General features: G+C 45.6%; 1 protein-coding gene across 1 annotated transcript; it reads right to left on the reverse strand.

Annotated features, from left to right (window-relative positions):
- Positions 1–1,565: 1,565 nt before the first annotated feature.
- Asnrs (asparagine--tRNA ligase) lies at positions 1,566–24,774 on the reverse strand. The gene is made up of 14 exons (XM_077699248.1): positions 24,558–24,774; positions 23,893–23,975; positions 23,756–23,818; positions 23,394–23,576; positions 22,296–22,445; positions 21,174–21,260; positions 17,090–17,176; positions 16,493–16,549; positions 13,765–13,920; positions 12,610–12,731; positions 10,153–10,288; positions 9,761–9,922; positions 6,043–6,126; positions 1,566–2,447 (listed from the first exon to the last, which is right to left on the reverse strand). Exons 1-14 carry the CDS (start codon positions 24,586–24,588, stop codon positions 2,184–2,186), a joined length of 1,665 nt encoding a protein of 554 aa, XP_077555374.1. The 5' UTR covers positions 24,589–24,774; the 3' UTR covers positions 1,566–2,183.
- Positions 24,775–24,866: the final 92 nt, after the last annotated feature.

The raw sequence follows: 24,866 nt of genomic DNA on the forward strand, positions 1-24,866 counted from the left end.
AGGCAAAAAAAAAAAAAAAAAAAAAAACGGGTGAGGAGCGTCTGGCGAAAGTGTGAGGGGGAGGGCGGCACGCACTATGGCGTCCTCCTCCTCCTCACACTTTTGCGAGACGCTCCTCCCCCATTTGCGACTCATTTGAACCACGACATTTGCGCGGGATATTCAAAGACAATTGCAACAACATGCTCGGCAGCAGTTATGCACCGCGACCGAGAAGACTGCCATTTGCAGTGCGCACCAATTTCACATTAGAGAGCACAGTAATCGTCAATGCTTTCTTTTTAAATGCGTGTCGTGCCCGCTCTGGATTCCTGAAGTACCGCCTCATTTATGTTCGGCGACTGGACTGCTGCGAATGAGTTGAAAAGTGCGTTCTTCAGGTTGAAAAAGAACGTCACGACTCCCAAACATGCAAAGTAGCTTATGTTCTTGCACAAAAACCTGTGAAAAATCGATGCCTGTAAAAAAAATATTCAATTTGATATTCAATTCGAAAGTTACTATTCGGTATTCACACACCCCTAATATATAAGTATATATAGACCGCCAGTGGCAAAACCTGGATTACTAGCGTGATCAACTATGCTGGTGGCTGACTGTCAACTTTACTGAACACCACGCTGACATGGTTATTTCCTACAGTGCCTCCTAGACGGCCACCACACCAGAGCGGTCAGCTGGGGTGTGGGCAGCAGGGCTCACTTCTAGCACTTGGCAAGGGCTTTTCAACATAGGAAAAAAAAAAAGAGAGAAATGGCAGCTCACAATTTTTAAACAAGGGGGTGGGAAGAGCTATGAAAGGTACCACCTTTCTATTAAAGTTTTCTTATCTTTCATGCCCTTTGAAGTGATACGACTGCAGCTTCTGAAGTTCCGTACTGTTACAATATTTTCCATGGTGTGTTTGTTTGGAAACTGAAGTTTTTATTTGCTAGTGTACAGTTATAAACAAATGAGACGTGATCACGACAATATGAACCAGGTCACACAAATACTGTGATTTCTTTCCACGCAAGGCAAATTGATACTTGGCTCAATTGCAATAACAAAGCTGAGAAATTTGGCTTTTCAAATATATCAATAGTGTGCCGTTATTGGACCTCCATGGACAGTTTTTTTTTCAATTTTGCATCTTCTGGTTCACATTTTTGTATTGGCATTTCATTTGACCATGACTGTACCTAGGCCTTTTGTTTGGGTGCATTCAGGAGTGCTCCTAAAACAGATATGGTCGTGGACATAATTTCAACCATGTGTGCCATTCCTACAGCTGTGTGTTCACACAATGCACTCTCCCCAAGTTGGAGACCCCAGGAGCTGGCAACAGAAGTGTTTTCCAGTAGTTGTTACTTGGTCGTGGGAGACTGGTATTACATTTATTCACTTCTGTTGGAATTTGCGCACGTGAAACAAGGAGAGGAAGCAATGTCAGCAATACAATTTATATACAGCCCCTTTTCCTTTATAAACGTAGAACACAGGGTACTTCTTTGGTACCTTGTCACAAAGAAGACTGGAAGCTTTGCCCTATTATAATGAAGTTCACAGCCTATTGCAAGGATGAATTGCTTTGCAAAGGTCTCTTTTATTGGCATCGGACGCTCAGTAATCATAGAAAATATGCAAATCTCTCCGCATAATCATGATCTAGTGAGGCAAATATGCCTGATCCCATCACAGCAGACATGCGATCCCCTCTTACTGGTATAGCTACCGAGTATAATGGTAGCCATTTCCTGTAGAAACGCAAGGCACACTGCTGCAATATGCAATTTGTGAACAGCTATGTATGCTGGAAAAAAAAAAAAAAAACCATCACAATGGTGATACAAAAATTGTGCGTTAAACGTTTTTGCTAAATAAGCTGAAAAACTTCCCATTTCAATGAGCAGGGGTCAGCAAGAGCTATACTGCCACATACGGTGTTGTGGGAGCCACTCTGGTTTTACAGATGCCAACAGAGAAAGCCCGAATCACACCTGGAAGGGCAGCAGCAAACCAAACACACTGAGATGTGCTTTGAAAGCCCCTCAAGATTGATTTCTGGAAAGCAATGCAACTGACAGTGCCTGCAACACACCACTGCCCCGTGTTCCGGAACGAGCCATATTTAATGTGTAGGTATAATAGTGACCGCCAGCAGGAACTGCGCGCATGGGAGGAGCCCCTTCCCCCTGGTGGTGCTAGGGCTTGCAGCGCCCCACGAAGCGTGGGTAGAGGCAGGCATCGCGTATGTGGTTGCGCTTGAGCACCCAGGTGAGGAAGCGCTCGAAGCCGAGGCCGTAGCCGCCGTGGGGGCAGCTGCCGTAGCGCCGCTGGTCCGTGTACCAGTAGTAGTGGCTGGGGTCGATGCCCTCCCGCTGGTAGCCCCTGAGCAGCTCCTCGTGGTCCCAGATCCTCATCGAGCCGCCCACAATCTCGCCCACACCGGGCATCAGCAGGTCCACCTGGGAGGCGAGGGAAGGAACTCCTTTCACAGGGAGCACCACTCACAGGGCAGACTCAATTCGCAGCTTCCGTAGCCGAAGGAAGCCAGTACTACCTTGCTTTCTTCTCTCGTAATGAATAAAATCAAAGTGGGGATTTTCACTGCCGAATGAGCAAACACTAAAGGCCTTGCTTGTGGCTTTGAAACAGCCAGAATAGTTGTGCACAAGATCCAATTCCAGCTCCAGCACAAGTCTCCTAGCACCAGTCTTCTAGCTCCTAATCTCCAGTGATTATTTATTTATTTAAACAGTACTGCGGGCCACGAATGGGCCTAAGCAGGAGTGGTGGTGTTACATTGGGTTAAGACCAGTTCCACAATTTCTAGCGAGTAAAAATCATGCGAACAAGGCAGTACAAACTTATTTGGAACATATGTGAGCAAGATTTTTTTTTTTTTAGAAATCGAGCATTTCATCAATACATTTCAACATACTACTGGAAGAAACAATTTCAGGGCCCCAATTAGACAAATATGACCACAAGGACATTTTTGTTGCAAGACAGGTAGCCTGAAAGCAGGTCCTCAAACAGTAGCAAAGAAGCAAGGGCTATAAGGCATCTATATCTGCAATGCAGCCTCCAGAGGCATTCTTCTTTCCATACCTTGTTCGGCTCATTTAAGTTTTTTTTCGAGGCACCTAGCACAAGATCAGATGTCTCCATCCGTATGTCATGACTGGAAGCACACATTGGTTGCGCACCGATCTTTTAGTGACAGAGGCGGCTCGTTGCTCACGATGTATGGACACTTCCCGAATGCAGTCAAGCCTATACAAATTTTGTGCTTAATTTTTTCTCGTGCTTAGGACCAGCATTGATAACTTTCCCAAGACAGACATATTCACTCATTTGTCTAAGAACTTTGTGCCTACCACGAAGGTGAATTTTTCTGCATGCTTACTAAACATTGCCTTTGATTTTTTTACATTATTTACAATAATAATAAAAGTGAAACTCGAAAAAAAAAAAAAAAAAAGTGCATGAGGCACTGCTCCCCAATACGACTCCCAAGATAACCAAACCTTTTCTTTCTTTCTTTTTTTTCACACCAGGGCTGGACAGACTCTGTTCTGGTTGGGAATGCCCTCGTTATTACTTTCTCTCTCTTCTTAATGAAGTCTCATAAGAAAGCTATGCAGCAAGCTCTGCATGCCGCCTACATTGCTTTTCCACAGTGACGAAAATACTTCAGCTAGACAGTTTTCAGAGTGGCCACCAGGAAAAGCATGCCAGCAGCTCTCATTCCTGTTAGCAAGACCTAATTCACTGATGCGCAATTACTCAGTAACTGCTAAGGGGGAGAGTCAACACTGCTTCATCATCATCATAAGCCTGGTTGTGTCCACTGCAGGACGAAAGCCTCTCCCAACGATCGCCAGGCACGCCTATTGAGTGCTAGCTCAGTCCACGCTTTCCCCCCAAATTTTCGTAGCTCATCTCTTTGTAGAGTTCTTGGTCGACCACCGTTGTGTTTGCACTGCTTTTGAGCACGTAACTAGGCACACAACTTCACTTATGAAACAGCTTGTTCCTAGGCCATGACTCCTGTATTAAATGCATATATTTGTAATCTACGTTATATATTAGAGGGCGTTCAACAAATGTCAGTGATCCGTCTCGTGTGCTAGTATGTCTGTGTGAAAGAAAGTGCATGTGCGCCTTATGCTTACGGGAAACCCATAGTTCCCTCGCATTCCTTGAAGCACGTTTCGAGTAGCGGGCCCCAAATATTGAGTTGCTAACCCAAGGTTTGCTACGAATGGTTGACATTAGTAGTACGGGCAGATTGCCATTACCACAGGCTAGTGATAGATTTTTAGGCGGATACAGTTGAGAAAATCGTGGGTCGTAAGCCACATTTAGCTTCTTCCAAATTTCGTGCACTCACAGGATATACAGATTCAGGCTCCTGCGTTGCCAGCGCTCCCGATGGGACCCACCCTCTCTCCACACGACAGGCTGACAACACGCTTCCGGAACATGCGACAGGTGCCCAGCCTAATTACTTTTGATGACAGTTTTAATGCATAGCATTCTTTGCCGGATACCTCCACAGTCAGGTCTGCATTTCCACAAAAATGCAGACTTTGCAAAAGTAATGCCTGTAATTGTTATAATAGCGTAAATGGAGACAATCGGTTGGACATAAATTTGGAAAAAGAGAAAAGAAAAATGGAAAACAAAATTTTCACAAAAATGATCTGACAAAATAAAAAATATGCACCTCATACATCTCCCCAGAAAACCGAAGACTAAACCATAAGACTCCACAAAAGAACATTGGAAATACGAATAAAAAAACTGTAAATGGAGAGCACTTTGCAGTTTGCCTTGCATCTTCAAAAAAAAAAAAAACATAGGTAATTAGCGAAGTAAAGGCAGTTCATTGCAATAATGGTATAAATTTCCATCATTGGCAAAAAGAAACAAAAGAAACTTAATAATCCAATGTTTTTCACTAATAACCATATTTGGCTTAAAGAACTCCCACTCTAGACAAGTGGCATTACAGGGTTCGTACAGGCTTGAAAAGCAAAAATTCAAGGGTTTTCAAGGACTTTCAAGGACCAGAAAACACATTTTCAAGGTCCCCATCTAACGTTTCATATGGGATTTTTTATAACTTTTCCAACACAATGCAAAAGTTTTTTATTGCACAATACCTAAGCACATTAGTGCACATTTAGATAGTTGCTAACGGGTTCGTAAATGCTTCCCCAGCTTTATTTTTTATTTCATGGCTGGTATTTAGAGGTTTTTCTTTTTCCTTTGTGTTTGCTGAGGCTGTTTGATTTTAAAACTTAGTTAATGTTGCCTGCATCTCCTCCTTTGTCAGCAAGAGTATCAGCTAAAATTAAATCCGCAAGTGTTGCTGCAAGGCAGGATGAACAATGTACACGTCCACCATTTGCACGAAAAAGCAAACTCAGATGGAGCGTATGAGGCACAGGAAACATGCAAGGAGCATGCGTCCACAGACTATATGGAAGATGCAAGATAGAGAACAGAAGCTGGCTTTCACTGGATTGTATCGTGACATGGGTTGGATTGACAAGTGTCTGCTCCCACCAAACTTGTAATTTCACGCAATACACTGAAACTTGATTGTTACGATGTTTCTTTACATTTGTTAGCACCTAAAATCCGCGACAAACACTTTGAATTCTTGTGAAAAGACAGGGCCATTGATTCTCTCTGGAAAAATCAAGGGTTTTCAAGGACCACTTAAAAATTCCAGGACTTCCCAGGCCTTGAAATTGACACTTCTAAATTCAAGGGTTTTCAAGGTTTTCAAGGACCTGTGCGAACCCTGCATTAGAATGCTACGCATTAGTAGACAATTCTCTGAATTTCTGCAGTTTTATTTATTTTATTTTTTTTTGCATAATTCGTTTATGAACTAGCTTTAGCTTGGCTTGTAGCCTAGGATTTTATCGTGATTTGGACCAAACTTTATCCATAATTTTTTTGGTGGAAACAGCCATTAGCTCCACGAGGCTCGTGGAAAGTCATCTTGGTGGAATCCAAAGAACCAGCGTTCTTCCAACTCACCGATTCCGTCAAACGGGGATCGTCGGAACACCGCTGCATGTAGAAGGACTTGATCTCGGCAGGGAAGCGGCACAGCAGGATTGGCTGCAATAGTGCAATTTGCATTCATTAAAAGGCCTAACTAACCCACACAAAAGGGTAAAGGCTTTCATGTAGTCCTAGATGCATATTGGTGCAAGCCACAGCCAGGTGCTCACTTTGTTAACAGCTAATCTCTCCACCATCCTCTGATTTGATCATCAGTATCATACCCTCTGGATTCATTATCAGCAGATGAGAAGAAGTCGTCGCCTGGACTCTGCAAGCGCTTGTACACTACGTTTACTTCGCGACCAGTTTTGGGCATAAAAACCAGTGCTGGTAACCTTCCATCACTGAGTTGCAACGTCTCATCTGTGACAATATTATCCCCTTTGAAAGGTACAGAATCAAGCCAGGACAACGGGGCCAAATGCAAAGCTGTGACACTAAAAACAACAGATGAGGTCATGAAGTGGTGGCCTCGCCAAAGCATCATGTACCTTTTACTGTCGCCACAAACTATGCACACTACAGTCCCCTCATTGTTCTCGTCTGTCTACAATGTTTGCACTGCCTTCTTTTTTTTTCTATGCCACGCCATGCGTTTCCACGTAGCGACGACCCACTACAAAGGGCATAGCCATATCACCATCACCATCCACCTCTCTCAGCTAATGACAAAAGGGCACACTCAGAAAGGGTTGGCTGCTTAAAAAACAACATGCAACTTTGCACCAATAAAAATATTCTCATTGCAGGGGCACTTGTGCCAATAGAAGAAAGAGTACGACCTACCAGTCACCTTCCCACATACTTACTCGACATGTCTCCTCTGCCGATTGGCTGATGCCAACCACATTATCAGTTTACTCAAATAGTTTTGTGGGATTGCACCTGGTGCTCTTAGTGTTTCAAATAAAAAAAGGCTTTATTTTGTGGCAATAAGGTAATTAACAAACAGCTACAGTGACCCAGCTCAAGCCATCAGATTCTAGCCACTACAATTGCTCAAAGCAAGAACAAAGCGCGTAGCAATGCCAATACATGGCATAGGGCTATTACATGCTGGAATGTCCTGCTATGTTTTTTTAGGTTTGATCAGTGGATGTGATGCCATTTCAGTTTAGTCACAACAGCGCTGTGTCACTGTGCGGACTGTCCATTTCTTGGCAGCTCTCCAAATACGTCACAAGACTTGACACGTCAAATAATGGTGCGGCAAGCCGGTAATTTGAAATTCACCCTTTTAACATTAATTCCCGAGTGAAGGTAGCGATACATGCAGTTGAATGAAATTGTAGTGAGGTGTGAGCTGCGAAGCCTTTTAAATACAGTTGAACACGGATATATCGAAGATGGATATATCGAATTATTGTCTATATCGAATAGTGCAAACATCCCCTTGAAAATCCCATGCAAAAGTATAGGGTTGTTGTGCGCGTGTATCGAACTCCTGATCACGGGCGAATTCGATATATCGAATTCCGTGCCGAAGGTGCCCCTGAAAGTTAGCCTCCTCTGATGGGGTGGAGTTAATGATAATGTTGACTCATCACAGGAGCTGCCTGGCTTGGTGAGACAGAGGCGGCGTCCGCGGCATTATGTCGCTTCGATGGCCTTCAACAGCTGTTTTCACGCAAGCACGAGGGGCAGCTCCATGATAGCTAGAACGCGGATAGTGGTTGGGGCGAAAGAACATAAAGGAGCAAAAGAAATTGACCGGAGGCACTCTTTTTCAGTGATTGAGCTGTTTGGTGGCTCGTGCAGGGGGACCGATGCGGCGTTGTATGTTTGCTTTGTCCAAGGCATTCATTTCGGAGCAACGAAAGCAAGAATTCGTCGGGTGCAGGCTGCTAAAAAGTTGTTGGTTGAAGAGGCAGTCGGAATTCCTCGCAGCAGTTTTGAGGGCGATGCACGCATCAAGGTTGACGTAAAGGCGAATGCAGCACAACCTGCCCCGGCTATTCCGGAGCGTGTCGGGTGCAAAGCGACTTCGTTGCACGCCACCAGATGGGGGAGGTGTTCGGTTCGGATACTGAAGATAACGGCACTCAGTGCCTGACAACGTTCCCAACCGCCTACTGAAGCCGAGGTTCCGTCAGCGTTATTCGCCTCTTTTGTGGCACAGTGTACAGCGTTGATTTTCTCATTTGTGCGTGTTTGTAATCTTGAAGACAATTTGGCGAACTTTACGACGCAGAAGAAAAAACAAGCGAAGCTCAAAGACATTTCACTGATAAATAAAGTGCGGTGGTCATCATGCTGTGGTTCGGATTTTCCGTGATTTGAGGGTCAAAACGGTAAACTACCATTTTCCACGACTTCAGAAAACTCTCAGTGATGTGCGGAGTTGTCAGATACCGTACTTACCCGATTCTAACGCGCACCTTTTTTCCGCAAAAATAGGCCGAAAAATCGCATGCGCGTTAGAATCGGATACGAAACTGAAACTGCCGAAACAGCTGAAATTTCGTTCCACCCATCGCCATCTCAAGATGGCGCCAAAGCTTTTAGCAACAATTTTTCGGATGTAGGCACGTAGGCTTTTTTTTCGGCGTTCAAACAAATCGTCAAATTATTCCACTTGCGTGCTTGATAACAGCAATGGCAGCAGCGGCAACTAAAGTGCGCCTCTTCCGCGGCTGGCGAGCGGCTCCCACGCGTTCACAACGAGCGGTTGGCTGAAGCGTATCCCTCTGGAGAAGCTCGCGGGATGGGCATGCGAGGCGTGGGCCACGATCCCATCGAACATGGTTGAACGTTCATTCGAAAGTGTGGCATCGCGAACGCGCTTGACGGCACCAATGACGAGATCTTGCGGTCAGTGGAAGGCGACAAGGAGCTCTCGGAGAGCGACGAGGAGTGAGATGAGTGAGATTACTTCGGGGAATAAATCGCCCGTTTCTCTCGCATTCGTTTTTCTTGTTCACAAAGTTCCTTGCGCGTTACAAACGGAGGTGCAAGTTTTTTTCGGTTTTTTGCCTGGAAAATCGGGTGCGCGTTAGAATCGGGGGCGCGTTAGAATCGGGTAATTACGGTAATCTTCAGGTAGGCGTATTTTATATATCGAATTATCGATATATCGAATTCTTTCGCGATCCCCTTGGAGTTCGATATATCCGTGTTCGACTAAAGCAAAGTTGTATGCTGCCTTCATGGTTCGTTCAAGGGGACATGAAGACAAAATAGGACTTTGTGCAACTTGAAAAACTATCCTTTGGTTACACACTCAACTTTATTCCAGCTACGAAAGACATCTTTGAACAAAAATATGCAAGAAACATTGAAAAATTTTCAAATTTCGCGCTAGTTACCTAATACGGGCAGTGGTGACGTGATACGGGCCTGTACTAAATGGATTTTTAATAAACCAAACTTTCATTTTATCTTCATGGCCCCTTTAAATGGCAATTATCCGAGCCACAAAGTGCTGAGCAGAATGCCATTTCAAGGTGGAGAGCAATGTCTCCCTGCTTCCACATCCCCCTTCCCACACGCAATCAAGCATGCATTGATTCAGAGTACTTTGAACTAAGGAATGTACAGGAAGCCTGTAAGTAGGGAACCATGCTTTCCGCTTCAACTTGCAATAAATCAGCAGTACACCGGAGGCACATCCTTTGTGTCTCGCGGCCAAGCTAGTAGTACGAAACACCGCTGCCACTGCATCAAACACGGCGACAGCTGCAATGCATACCCGGTTGATCTTGTCGGTCATCTGACGCTCGGGAAGCTCTGGAATGTCCTCGCCAAACTCGTAGAAGGAGCCGTCCTCTTTGGTGATGTTGTTCTCCCGGAGGTACTTGATGGCGTCCGAGTACTGTAGCCTCATGAAGGGCCGCTCGGGAACGGCAAACTCCTGCAGGCAACAGCACCGTTTGAACGTCGTGCGGGGCCGTTACGTGCACAGGACTGAGCCAAGCCACACACTGCCCAGGTAGAGAAGAGTGCGCTCAACCCATAGTTGGCCATAACCAACCCAACAGTTGAGGTTGGCATGCAACATCGCCACTCGTCCGTACAACCTGGAGCACAGCCACCACCAAGACAAAGCGTGAGCAGCGGCAGCAGGAGGGAGACGGGACTCACGGGGTTCAGCTCGAGCACAATGGGGGCCACGTGGGACTTGAGGATACGTTCGCAGACGCCCACCACCAAGTCCTCCACCCGGTCCATGAACTCGTCAAAGGTCAGGAAGGCACACTCAGCCTCAATGTGCGTGAACCTGCAGAGGAGGAGGCCCGGAAAAGGGCAAGGGTTTCCACAGCCTGCCTTCCTTTTGTCAAAGGTGTTGGGCAGGTTGTAGCGCGAGAGCCAATGGAAAGTAGTGCAGCACGTGCGTGTGACTTGGTGCATCATTACCTTAGCTCACTGGTATGCTTCTGCTCAAAATGTACAAATCACAAAAAATAACACGCATGTGCAAATATTCTATTTGTATGAATACATTATCACATAATACGTGACTCAACATTAGTGTTGATCAGAGTTGCAGCATTCAAAAATTTCAGTGTTCTGTACAAAAGAGTGGTGAAGGTTAGGCTGCTTTTTTCCCCTAAAAAAGGCTGCACATTCAGAGCATGTTCCCTATGCAATCCAAATCCAAGCAGGCTCACGCTTTTATTTCGTGGTATCGGCACTCTCTTCCACATGCTGGGGCGAAGTAGCTACAGATAAGCTAAAATGAGTACAGGTACTCCGAACTTTTATTAAGTCGCTCCACACTTGTTCTGCACTTGTGCCTGGTGCACCTGCGAGTGGTTCACTCTGTTGCTGGCATATTAGAGGCGGTGGCGCTTGATGACAACAGTTGCATGTTTGATCACTTGCACAAATGCAAATGCTCCAAGTTTCTCCAGGTGCGATAAACAAAAATGGATGTTCCTTGTAATAAGCAATTCTAACGTATTTGGTGGGCCTGTTTCGACTCAGTTCTCATCAACAGCAAATGCGTTGTTTTATGTTTAGACAAACTGTGACGGCTGCTAGAAAACACCTGCGCACACGTGTGTTTTGAGAAATACAGGGCTGGAACAGGGTACATTGGCAGTCCTGGGAGCAGGCTGAAGTGCCTTTTGCAGCAGGCTGAGAGCAGCGATAAAGGCATTTTTGGAGCAGGTTTGGAGCAGACAGAAATGCCATTTCGAGCATGTCTAGCACAATTTCACAGCATTACGGTGCCTCCCTAATCTCCCCACAGGCCGCTGTGCAAGTCCCCTGCCAAGTACCTTTTATCTGTCCACTATCTCTCATGTTACACCATGCACTATAGAACCTACTCTGAACCAGGAACGCAGTTCTTGTACTATATCCAGAGGTTTACAAAATGTGGAGTTATCTACCTTCGGCCCCAGCGGGCACGCCACGTTATCACCATTCGAAGGTCAAACCACACCTGCAGATTCAAAACAGATCAGATAACAGGCCTTGCTTCGTGTCCGGTAAATGACAGCGTTTATGCGAACCCACGGCGGCATTTCGTAAAACAAGGTGTTCGCTTGCATTTTTTCTATCGAGCACGGTTTCAGTGCCTGCAAAGCCGAACATAGCTTTGTCTTCGCCCATCACAGGGTTGTGAGAGTTGACGAACTTACGCCACAGAATACGTAACTAGAGCGTGTCAGAAGGCACAATTAATGGTGGACCATCCTCACATAAGCAAAGCTAACCCCAAAGTTGAATTGAATTGAAGTTTATTTGTTCGATTCTGAATACAGAAAAACGGAGGGAACGCAAAAGACCACCAGCCTTCCCTCTGTTTCACAGAAAGTTTATTTCAAGTTTTGAATTCATTTCCATTTCAAGTTCACAGGCGAAAATGAGTAGTTAGTACCTTAGATCAAAAGCACACCAAATTAACAAGCGAGGGCAAAGCGTCCAAGACCCTGTTTGTTCCATACATGCAGCAACGGAAAGTTGCGGGCAGCACAGCTAGGATCGCCAAAAATGGGTACATAAATTGACGCTCACCTCCAATCAACTGCAACCTTTCATGCGGATATTATTCCATCTGTTTGCGATGAGATACAAAAACCTTTTACTTCTGTTCATTTTTCATTGATTGTGGCGCCGCGACAGACAAACACAACCATGCTAATGCAACACACAGAAATTGAAACAGATGGCATGTAGTGGCTGCGGCCTTACGGCTAAGCCAAAGCCAAGTTCCATAGCCACTCATAGCCTTGATGAAACTGAAAACACAATGTTTCAGCCAAGTTTTCGGACGCTAAGCATCATGGCGGTCGTATCTCGCGGCTCAATTCAGGTGCTGCAGCAAAGAACGGCACTGGTAAAAGAGTTTGGCGCAACAGGGGTGATTCGGCACAGGAAGACAAGTTTGGCGCTCAATGGCGCAGTTGTTCCACCCCTGGAAATGAGATGTTTCATAGCACATCAAAAAATTTCCCAGCGAGTGCTGCATGAACGGTACTACTGTAGGTTGCAGGTAGAGGGGAAGTACAATTACCAGAGCAGGAAGATTTCCAGCCCCAGTTCAGACCTGCACGCACTGTCAAAGTGTGATGAGAGGAGGCAGGTACGCACTCGGACAGATGACGCCTGGTACGAGACTGCTCTGCTCTGTAAGACTGCGCCACGCAGAACACATCCCCAAGGGCAGGCACCACCGTCTCCAGGTACAGTTGGGAGGACTGTGTCAGGTAAGCCTGCAATGGGCAGAGAAGGGGTGGCGTTTGTTCGAGCAAGGCCTGCCCAACTGGAAACCACATTCACAACACACAACCACAATTGGTACTACAGTAAAAGCACGTTAATTCACCACTCAATTGGATGATTCGAACTAAGCGGCGCGGTCCGGCCATGCTTCATAAAGCCTCATGTATTAAAAACCTTGTTAAACCAAATGCCAATTCAGTCCGCCGTGGATAATTCAAACTGCGGGCCGCCATAACTAGCTTGCAGTCGCTGTAAAATGATGGCGCTGGGTTGATCAAAATCGTGAATTGTTTCCGTCACTGTGCCTTTGGTGACGCAAACACGGACAGCAGTGAAATTGTGGGGGAGGTTCCCGTTCAGCTGCATGCGGTGCTCGGGGATACCGACTTTGGCGACTACGTGAGTAGACAACTGCGCCACTGCCTGGTGACAAAATTATTGACCAAGTCTTCGGCGAAGATGAACCTGCCATGGTTGATGATGATGCGAGTGAAGAAGATGAAGCGCTGCTAAGACCATCCATGTCAACAGTAAAGGAAGGACTCCATCACGCCCGGCTGTTCTTCAGCTTTGAGGATGGGGAAGAAGACATTTTCCGGCACATTAGAGCTCTTGAAGATTGAGTGATGGCGATCGCCTTTAGGGCAAAAATGTAGACAACAATAACCGATTTCTTTTCTAAATAAAAGTAGCACCTTGAGATGCTCCCAATTTCCGTTTTCGTCAAATGCTGCTGTTTTCTTAATCCCTTTCGTTAATTTGAATTCCAGCTAATTTTGAAATTTCGGTTAATTTGAACTCGTTAGATGCCCCTGTAAAATTAGAATCAACGAGCTCTTACTGTATTTCACCAAGTGCCCTCCAATGCATTGAAACAATGATGGTTGGTTAGAAAACAGCCGCTCAAAATGTAATAACAATAAACCTGTGCTCATGAGGAAAGATATCACCTCGTGCTCGCACAAGTGAAAGAAAGAAAGAAGTCAATAGGCCACAGTCTCAGCTGCTCATAACAGTGCCCACCTGCTCCCCAAAGTAGTCAAAGGCGAACAGGGTGGAGCCGCCTTCCACCTGCGTCTGCACCATGGTGGGGGGGATCACCTCCACGTAGTGGTTGGTGAAGAAGTAGTCGCGGAAGCACTGCATCACCGCCGACTTGGCCGTCATGATCTTGGACAGCTGCGAGGGACAATGCGCAAGCATGGTTGCTGTAGGGCCACTGCCCACACTTTGTTAAGCTTGGCACTCTAGGCACAAACATTAGGCAGGGCCACAGGTGACCTGCACAACAAGCCTTGTAAAACTAAAGCAGTTCTGCAATTACGCTGCTTCACAGACTGGCTTGACACGAAAAGCTTTCCTCGGGTGTGGTGATCCTGTCAGGAACCCCACATTGTGATAGTTTTTTTTTACGTAAGCTGGTTAACACAAAATGCAATAGGAAATGACCCTGCACTCCCAAGCTTGACATCAGGAAATAGGGGATGTGCAAAAGCTGAATATTATATCGGTAGCTGTCACCTCAAAGAGTATTTTACGGAGATAGCAACGGTTTTGGGATGCCTAGTGCGCATGCTGCTTTATTTTATTGGCACTTTTACTTGCTCTAACCATAAATTCTGTATTTCTTAGTCATGTCACACAACGTACGCATCACAATCGTGCTGACATTTTTGGGGTACGCGTCTGGTATTCTTTGCATTTCGTTTTCCTATCTATATAGGCAGTTCTGGCTACATTCCATGCGGCAGTGCTAGGACTACACTGAACAATGAAACTTCACAACAACAAACTCATGGGCAGTGCGGTAATAAGGGTAAAAAAAAATTAACTGGCCAGTGCATCTGACAGGACAAGTGCTGCTATGTTCTTGGTTCCACACAGACCAACCCTTTTGTTTTTCAGTTATTCTTTATAAAGAATAAGCATTGTGCAAACCCCATATATGGTAATACATGGGCCAGTAATATCACAGGGCAGCCAAAGTACCGGCTCTGAAAGTAGGTACATTTTCACATTCGGAACTCTGATGACGTTAAGTAGATACTCTGCAACATGGTGTCCATGGACACCCCCTTTCCCCTCTCGACATGCCAAACTGATAAAAGACATACTAATGAATAGGGAACAAGATCTTGCCCCTCAACTTTCTTCATTATCAAAAGTTAGTGCACCGGAAATTTTGCTGCTGCTCAGAAGGGTTACCCTAACCACGTTTACTATGCACAGAAGCCAGAAGAATGCACATCTGTGGGGAAACCAACTTTTCCCACTGCCACCCTGCTTTCATAGAAAAAAGAAAGTGAGGGTGAAAGGAATTGAAAACTTCGCATACTGCTGAAATGTCCTGCAATAGTTTGTTAAAATCCAATTTGAGGACCAGTACTTTATAAATATGTTTAGCGCTTTTTGTGATAAAGAGCCCTAAAATCAACACGCTATAATGGCCCAGTCATCAGTGCATGAGAACTGATTTCTCGCTAGTAATGTGGCATAAAAGCTGACAAGTGGAGTTTGTATGGAAGAACAAGACGATGTTCCAAGGTAGTGCATGCATTCACGTTGTGGATAAAACCATTACCGCTTCATCCCGATGTCTCAGCCCTTGGTCTCGCCTATTTTATTTTCACATGCACATTACAAAGAAAGGGAAATGTTCAGATTTTTTCACCCACACCCGTGTGCTTTATACGCATAACTGGACCTACACACATAAATAATGCAAGTGAAAGTGCCTGCACATCCTGCAATCAGATCCTGTCTCAATCAAAAGTGGCAGTAAAGCTCATACAAGCAACTCTTCTAAACGAGACAAAGCACAGCACACAGGGTGTACAAAAAGTTGTGCAGCAGATTTAGGTCCTACCAAATCTCATAGCCCTCTGAGGACATGTATTACATCTCTATACCTAACACCTGACTGAAAGTTCATTAAAAATGAGAGGTGAGAACAGTCTGTCGCATAGATTTTTAAACACGATAGTCTTTCTTGGGCTATCTGAATGCGAAAATCTGGCTGTCTGTTTGCCCGCTTGTCTGTCCCTCAATTCAGCTGCCCAGCCAAAAACTGAAACGAAACCTTGAAGGGAAAGTGTATATAGGCAAAACTTTTCCAAGCCACCAAATGTGGAAGCACACTCCATACTTGCCGGCATTGCTTAGCAAAAAAGAAAACATTAGGCCCGCTTGAAGCAAAACATCAATAAATAAATGGTATCTGCAGTGTTCTTTTAATTAACAATACACAGCCGAGTGGTTTTTGCGATAGCAAATAAAAAAAATGTGTTAAAAAAATATTTTGGCCCAAAAATACATAGAGAGCATGACGAGTTTGGACCTCGTGACGGAGTTCCATGTTCTACGGTAACAAAAAATTCCATTAGCGGGCACGTGAGCAGTGGAACACGTGAGAATTGAGTTGATTTTATCAAACCTCCTTTATTGTGGGAGGAGTGAAATGGGAAGGGGAAGAGCACGAGAGGTAGGTAGGAGAGGGAAACGAGGCATTTAGGTGGCAGAGGTGGCAGAGGACTATCATTTCTCAGCGGCATTTGCAGCAAAGTGAGCAGATACCCAGGCATTTTTTTTTTTTTTTACTCTGTAATGTTTGATAAGATGTGACCAAGTTAGGCTGCACCAATCATGATGGAAAAGTCCAGTTACAGAATGGATGCATCTGCAAAGCCTAAGCAAAGGCCTTCAACATTGCACCTTTTTCCCTTTTTCTCAATCCAGGCGCCTTCCTGCTTACCGTATCTCCTCGTAGTGCCAGGTGACGGTTGTCCAGCAGAATGTCGACATGGGACTCCTGCAAAGCAGTAGCAGCACAACCAACTTAGAAATGCTCCCTCAGCACGTGCAAAAGCAGTAAACTAAGGGCCACAGGCAATAAAAATTGGTAGAGTGGTAGACCACATATGGTAGACTGGAAGTTACGTGCAAATGCTGGCAATTCAAGTTACGTAAACTGTCAATAAGATTGGAACTGTACGCAGGAAACAGTGACAATATGCGCCTATTGACTGATGATGCTCTAGCATCTGTCGACCTGAACAGTAGAGGGAAACTGCGGTAAAAACACGTGAAACGCGGCACACCAGGCACACTGCAAGTCATAACACCAAAAAGTTCACCCCTCCTCCCATTTGTCCCTGCAGCTCTTCACAAGTGGTTGAACAGAGCGCCACAGCATGCAGAACTTGCTTCCAACACTTCCTGTCTCAGCATGATGAATATTACCAGCTGAGCACTGCTGGAAGGGATTGTATTTAGGAATACCAGTCACAATAGTGATCTCTTGCATTACTAGCGCATTCAGCAACAGGCACGTGCGTGTGTGTGCTAGTACCTCGTTGAGAACGTTGTCCAGCCCCCCCGCTGGGGCATCTCCAATCAGCTCCCAGTAGTCCACATGAAGCTCGTGACCCCCGGGTGCCTGCACGAGAGCATGTTTCACAGAATCAATGTTCGGCACACTCATCACACAATCCAAGTTTCGCAATGGCCATGAGAACTAAGCAGGGTGCGTTTATGTGTAAAGCTTACAAAGCATAACACAAAGGGCTGGACAAGCACACTGCAGGCATCACCGTTGTCAATGTCGAAAACATGACACTACCCAGCACGACAAAAAGCCCACCGACCTTCTTTTGTGTCTATGCTTTGTTTAGAGGCTTGTGAATACTTGTGTCAAAAAATTGAAAACAGATTCATCTAAAGTCACTGGCTGCATCTATAAAATACACAGTGCTTTGCTGACCTCGTTAAAAAAAGCCTGTATTACTCGCTATTTTGTTCCAACCTGAGCCAAGGTATTTTATGCCCCTATCACGCAAACACTTTGAGTTTGCGATTGAGTTGATCCGGTTCGAGCTCAATCCGGATTGGGCGTTGCTACACAGCAGTTTCAATCGCGATCACGCCCGATCACCCTCAAACTCAATCCCAAGGGTTGAACAGGGTACATGGGTTTGGGAGCAGTTGTGGGAGCAGGCAAAATTGCCTTTTGTAGCAGGCTTGGAGCAGCCAGAAAGGCCTTTTGGAGCAGTTTTGGGAGCAGCAATAAAGGCCATTTGGCAGGGGGTTGGAACAGGCTGTTGTGCCAGCCCCTTGCGTGCACTAGAACGTAGTCAGAACCAGGAACGCAGTTCTTGGAACTATATCTAGAGGTTTACAAAATGTGGAGTTATCTACCTTCGGCCCCAGCGAGCGCACCGCGTTATTACCGTTCGAAGGTCAAACCTCACGCGCAGAGTCGAAAGAGAATCAGATAACAGGCCTTGCTTCGTGTGCGGTAAACGACAGTGTTTATACTAACCCACAGCGGCATTTCGTAAAACAAGGCGTTTGCTTGCATTTTTTCTATCAAGCAGCGGTTTCAGTGCGTGCAAAGCTGAACATAGCTTTGTCTTCGCCCGTCACAGGGTTTCGAGAGTCGACGAACTTACGCTGTATACTATGTAAATAGAGCGTGTCAGATGGCACGATTTGTGGTGGGCCATCCTCACATAAGCAAAAATAACCCCAAAGTTCATAGGCGAAAATAAGTAATTACCTCTCAATAAAGGGGAACTGAATTAACAAGCAAGGGCAAAGCGTCCAAGCCCTCGTTCGTTCAATGCATGCAGCAACGCTCGTGAAAAATACTCAACTAAATTGTAGTTAACTTTCAATAAACTGCAACTTTTCATGCGAATATTATTATATTTTCCATCTGTTGGAATACGACACAAAAACATTTCACTCAAGTTTGGCGAGTGAAATTTCACAATCCATTGATTGTGGCGCAGCGGCTGGCACCGACAAACAAGACCGTGTAAATGCAACACAAATAAATCCAAAGTAAAGACGGAGAAGGCGCGTAGTGACCGCGGCCTTGCAGCTAAGTGAAAGCCAACTTCCATAGCCATTCATAGCCTTGATGAAACTGAAACCACAACCGCATTGAAACCACAAATACAATGTTTCGGCCAAGTTTTTAGCACAGGGCATCGTGAGGGTTGTATTTCACGGCTCAATTCAGGCTCTCTGGAGGCAGGACGGCGCTGATAAACGAGTTGGCGAAATAGAGGCGGTTCGGCACAGGCTGGCGCAGGCAAACATGTTTGGCACTGGATGGCACAAATGGTGCAGCTGTTCCACCTTGGCGATACTCGTTTCTCAAGCGTGATTGAGGTTTCCAAGCTCGATCGGACAAAAGCGGTGATACCCTCGTCCCCGCTGACTAACGGCGCAGAAGTCGACAACCTCAACTAATGCCAGATGTTGTATCAAATAACGTGACCCAAATAAGTGTGCGGTAACATTTATACAGTTACGTATCCCAACGAACGCGCAAAGTGACCAGACGCCAGCCGCGAAGTAGATTTTTGGTGCCATCTGGCATACATGAGTGCAACCGGTGCAACTTCTCAATCGGGATTGAAATATGCCGTGTAGCAGCGGCGGTGTGTTGAGCGCGCCTTAAAAGTCAATCGCACTTTGCTTCAATCCGGACTGAAAGTGCTCGTGTTACAGGGGTATTAGTCTTGGGCATTTCAGTCAATGGCTTCCCAATACGATCAATTTATGACCTTGCAGAAGAAAGAACTAGATATGTGTGAGAACTATACAGGTGATAAGTGCTAACTCTGAATGCAGCCTCTTTTCAATAGGTACGATATGTCGAAGGTGAACCAAAAGTATTACTTTAAGCACTTGCAGTGGATACAAAAATATAGAACTTATATAGCAGACTGCCGAATGGCCCTGGGCATGCAAGATCTATATTCGAAGCACAGGCTGCTGGCAACAAGAACAAAGTATGGCAGGCAGTCATTGCATTTTCAGGCTGTTATGATGCTGAACAGAAGTGACATATGCACTCAATTTAATCAGTCCTTTTAGAGCTTCAGTGAATGCACTTCTTGTTGAAAATGGTGTCGTGTACACCCAGCAGAGAACTGCAAAAATTATACTTTATTTTGGTGATAATACACTTTGTGCATTTATATAAACTTCAGCATTGTATGACATCTTGTGGAATTTCTAAATCTATTTACAGAGTCGTTCTGTGTTTACCATTATGTTGTGCTTGTCTATCGTTAAAGGAGCCATGAAGAGAAAACACAAGTTTGGTTCATTCAAAAGCTTGCCTCGTTAGAATCATACTACACCACTTTTCATGCAAACTTCACTCAAATAAGCTACATAATTAGGAAAAAAAGGGAATGCCATGCGACCCACTAGCTCATTTCCCGCAACGGAACCTATGATGTCATACCAGCCCGCTCTGCAATTGGCGGAGGGCGGAAAAAGCCAACGCCAATTAGGCAGAGCTTATAAGCTTGCCGAATGAGCTATGCGCGCTTAAATTTAGGGCACATTCTTTTTAAAGCCGTAAGAATGGTGGGACAAATAGTGGAAGTTTCGAAAGCACACGTAAACATATAAGTACCGATGCGTACTGCTGTTGGTACTGGGCGCACTATGCTTGGTTTAGCTGCACAGGACTGCGGGGCTTTGGGGTTGTCTCAGACGACACTGGCCGATCGACGCAAGCAATGCTGTCTTATGTGACCACATTTGTCGAACAAGTACCATGTTTCGAAACGATTATTTTCTCCCTGAACAAAAACAAGCCAGGTTTAAATACGGTCAAAAACAAACCAAAGGCAGAAAACGGCGTGCCATGGTATGGTGGCACCATCTAGGTTCCCTAACGGTAAACAGGGCTTCCCAACCGGCTGCAGAGCGGTCGGTTCCTGTGGTGTCATTGCAGACCACGAATACGCACGATTTAGCGGGAAAATCGAAATTTTAACTTAAACTAATTAATTTCCTAGTGAAAAAGCATTGTTTGCATTCAGATAAGCGCTGGGGGCACTACAAAACACTAAATCTTTCAAATAACACAAACTTGTATTTTGTCTTCATGGCTCCTTTAAGGTGCTTGAGACTATATTTCTGTCTGTTTTAATAAGCCTTATGTTGTGCTTGTCTTTCATTAAGGCGCTTGAGACTATATTTCTTCTCTGTTACCAGCTACGCTAAGCTGTAGAGGGGCAGAGGCTTGGTGAGGCGTTTCAGCTATAGCTCTGCCCCACTCAGAGAGAGAGAATCGGTGAAAAAAAAAAAAAAAAAAAGAAGGTAATAATAAGAAAAAAGAATAGACTTATTCTTCTCATGACTCCCCCTGAGTGAAACAACCAGTAAATTATATATCTTGTCTCGCACATTAGTCACATGACTAGAGGCCTTATAACAACATTAGAGGCCAAAAATGCTGAACAATGTGCTATTCAAGTTACACGCTTCAGCCAAAACATTAATTGTTTGAAGTGGGGAATAGCATAGCATGTCTTCCCTCCTTCATTTGAACCGTGCAGTCGTTGCTGCTGTTAAGAGCCCCATGAAAAGGCAATGTGCTGCAGCATCAGAGGTAAGGGACATACCGTTTTTCCTTCGGGAACAGGCTTAATCTCTCCATAGAGAGAAACAGATGACTCGGTTGTCAGCATCAAGGCCTCGTATGTGTGGCACTGCAAGAGATTCAGCATAGAGCACTCAATCAATAATGCAAGGTGGCATACCACAAAAGAGCTTGAAACAACTAAATGACTGCACTAATATTTGGACATCCCTAGTGATAATACTAGATATGTGTGAGAACTATACAGGTGATAAGCACTAACTCTGAATGCAGCCTCTTTTCAATAGGTACGATATGTCGAAGGTGAACCAAAAGTATTACTTTAAGCACTTGCAGTGGATGCAGTGGATACGACAAACACCTCAACCACACACACAAAAAAGAAATGACAGCACATGCTTTACTTTTAAGGCAAAATTAACAAAAATAAACCCTGCCTTCATGAACACTGTAGCTGCAGATGACATAGCCACACCACCAAGCCCGAGACACCAGTCTCGCGCTATTTATTTTGATAAAAATAGGAATGAAACTGAGAAACGGGAGCTGAGAGAATTTCTTTTCAAGAACCCGCACAAGGGTGTAACATAAGTCTCCCTTTTGAAGGATTCAGCAAAAGCATATAGTGTCATGAGAGGTCTGCTCATAAACCCACTCCTTTGCAATACGATTCTCACGATAGTGAGGAGCAGGTAACAGAGAATTTTCCTTTTTGATTTTTGAGGGGGGATCAACGATGGCGCACCTCACTCTGGTGCATAACACGTCTCTGTCCCTCTTGAGAGGTACCCGTGAGAAGCAGTGTCACGCCTCTTCCCACTGTTGATTTCTCCACATCAGTGAGCGGTGGCCTCCACTGCCTTTCAGAGGACCCCCACCATGCCACAGCATGTTGTCCATACGTTCCGAGAAAGTTCTCCGTGGAGGCAGCAGCCATGCATCGTGTTTAATGATAAAAGTTTTCCTTCCTGTTCTCCTCTCAGTGTTGTAAGCTAGATTTATCAGGCAAATGCAGCCACCGTGGCTGAGAATGGAACCAGCTACAGCATTGCACATCAACAATCTTCAAGTGCCCTGCATAGGCTACAGATGTGGCAGAGGGATGAGATTTGTGACGAGGGCAAGAGGAGGCCCCGGTGCTCACCAGCTGGTCGTTGAGGACACACTGGAGGAAGCCCGTGCCGTCCCGGAGCAGGATGAACATGAGGGAGCGGCCCTGCCTGCGCAGGTGGTGCACCCAGCCGTACATGTGCACCCGCTTGCCCCGGTGGGCCTTGGCTTCACGGATCCTGATCTGCACACACATCACCAGGAGGAGGAGGAACAGCTGCTATGTATCACCGGAAGGAAGGACGGCCCCATCACCTGTCACCAGCCACTGCTCATCCCTACTATGGCGTGAAAGCCTCATGCAGTGTGACCAGCAGCCACCCCCAGCCCGTGGGAGCACAATCCCCTGCTTGCACGACAATGACCTCGTCTATTCTTGGCACCATTTCCGTCTCTTGATAAACAGTTGTGCGGTCTGTAGTCGCTAGCCTTACACATCGCATGTTCTACCAGCCGCTTTCTCCCATTCCTAGACATGGTGTGCTTGCAGCTAGACAGGACACGTAACCACGCAGCCACGAGAGCACTACAAGTTGGGCTGGGTTACAGGAACAAGCAGAAAACAACTAGCTTCCATAATATAGTGCTCATCTTCAGCGAGATTAAAAACTTGGGCAAAGCGTAGATTTGAAGAGGTGAAGAGACTGGAGGAGGGGTCTGCAAAGCGGGCAGTTGTATTACTCTGAGATCACAATTCCCAGTGTTGTTTAGTCTTTACTCCTGACTGATTGTGATTGTGCCCAGCAAGGAATGGCAAACAAAGGCCATGTCAAACATTAGGTAGAGAAGGGAAGTGGCATGTTACAGCAGGTCATGTTCCTTCCACTACTTGCCATGAACCAGCTGGGATGGACTCAGATCAAACGGCATCAATTTGTGTTCACCACTGAGCAGGAAGTGAGACTCAATGGCAGCAGTCATACAAAGCCCAGTGGAAAGAAGCATAGAAGGAACGCACAAGGAAAAGGATGCGTTCGCATCTTAGCTGATGCAGCAATTTGCATGGCTGATTGAAAAGCAGCCACGGCTGGGATTAAACATGTGTTCTTGACATTTGAAGAAAGAAGCTTCAAAAATACACACTCGCATCTTACAAGTAAATAGGAAGCACAGCCAAAATCCAAAACCTCACCTGAACTGGAGCTGGAAGAGATGGGTCGAGCTGTATTTTCACCTTCTTCGCCTCCTCCAGGTTCTTTTCACGTCGGGCACCGTCTTCCACCTCCTTCTGTGTCCGCTCGGCATTTTTGTACTGCTCTCTAACCCAGATTTTACGCACTTTCTTGATTTGGGACTGGGACACTAGCAGCCATTTCTGCACGACACGAAGAAATCTTTCATTACACCACCTGTGGCGTGAAAGAGTTCAGTTTTCTTTCACTCCCCATTAAGCGTCCACAAAACGAGCAACAACCTGACAAGGAGTGCAACCCGCTATCGCCAAAAATCTCACTGCGTAAAACAGTAAAGTTCATTCATATGGTCTTTGCCCACCTCGCCATCTTTTCCGTCACCGTAGATGGGTGGAAAGGGTTCAGTGCCAGCTATCCGCATTGCCTGCATGGAAAAGGTTCATGTCAAGGCAATCCCAGCTGCTACGGGAGTTCCAGATTCAGTTCACAAGAACGTACCTGTAGCAAGCTCTTCACGGGTTTCAGCTCACTGCCGTCACCTGACTCATCGTCTCCACTTGCTTCGGACATGTAGAGGGGTTCTGCAAATCCCACGCAATCAGCACATCCATGTCATCATATTTGTAACTAGATTTTTTTGTTGTTTTAAAAGAAAAGAACGAAATGGTTATGTCGTTTTCTGGAATGCGAGAAGGCGAAGCAGCCTTCACAAGCAAGTATAGCAACTGGTAGGCGCCCAAAAGAAAGCACTTTGCGATGAAATGTCAGCGGATAAACGCAACCGTAACAGCCAGCGTTCACGTTAGGTCATTGGCTAGGCTGAGGCAAGCAAGTGTGGTGATCGGAACAGGGAAACGAAGCAAGTAAACAAGCGAGGTTTCGCAAAGCTTTAGGCGTTCCCGCAGGCTGCTGTTAACCGTACTTTCTTCGCGTTCGGCTATTTCTTCATTCAACAATTGATGTGAAACATGCTGCTCAGTTGCCGGCGCCCGGCATACTGATCAACATCCGGCCGCAACGGAGAGAGTTGTGATTCATTCAAAAATTAATGCTTATTCATGTGGGCAGTAATTAAGATGTGTCACTCCTGTGTCCTAAAAACATGTCAATGCAATTTACACCACACGAGTTGGCAATTTGAAATGAGGTGAGGTGGAACTTACTCATTTCTGCAGGTTGGGTATCCTCACTCATGTTTGTGCGCAAGCAAGATCCCTTTCTTGCGAGAAGAATTCGAGGTTGTTAGTTCTTTCACTCAACAGAAGTTTCTATGCAAGCATGCCACGCTACAGTAAATGCACACAGTCGCGCCACGAGAGCCCACACACAGATTTCGAGCGCGGCCAGTTACGGCTGGATTCGGAGCTGACGGAAGGTGAGTGAAAGATGATGCAAGCCGTGGATGTGAAAGATGAGCAAGGAAATGTCACCGCATCAGCCTTTAATAGTTTGGTGCAGACTAACAAAATATT

Source organism: Haemaphysalis longicornis, unplaced genomic scaffold (assembly GCF_048455015.1).
Source record: "Haemaphysalis longicornis isolate Haplotype H1 unplaced genomic scaffold, Haemaphysalis longicornis Haplotype H1 scaffold_2, whole genome shotgun sequence".
Taxonomy (NCBI): Eukaryota; Metazoa; Arthropoda; class Arachnida; order Ixodida; family Ixodidae; genus Haemaphysalis; species Haemaphysalis longicornis.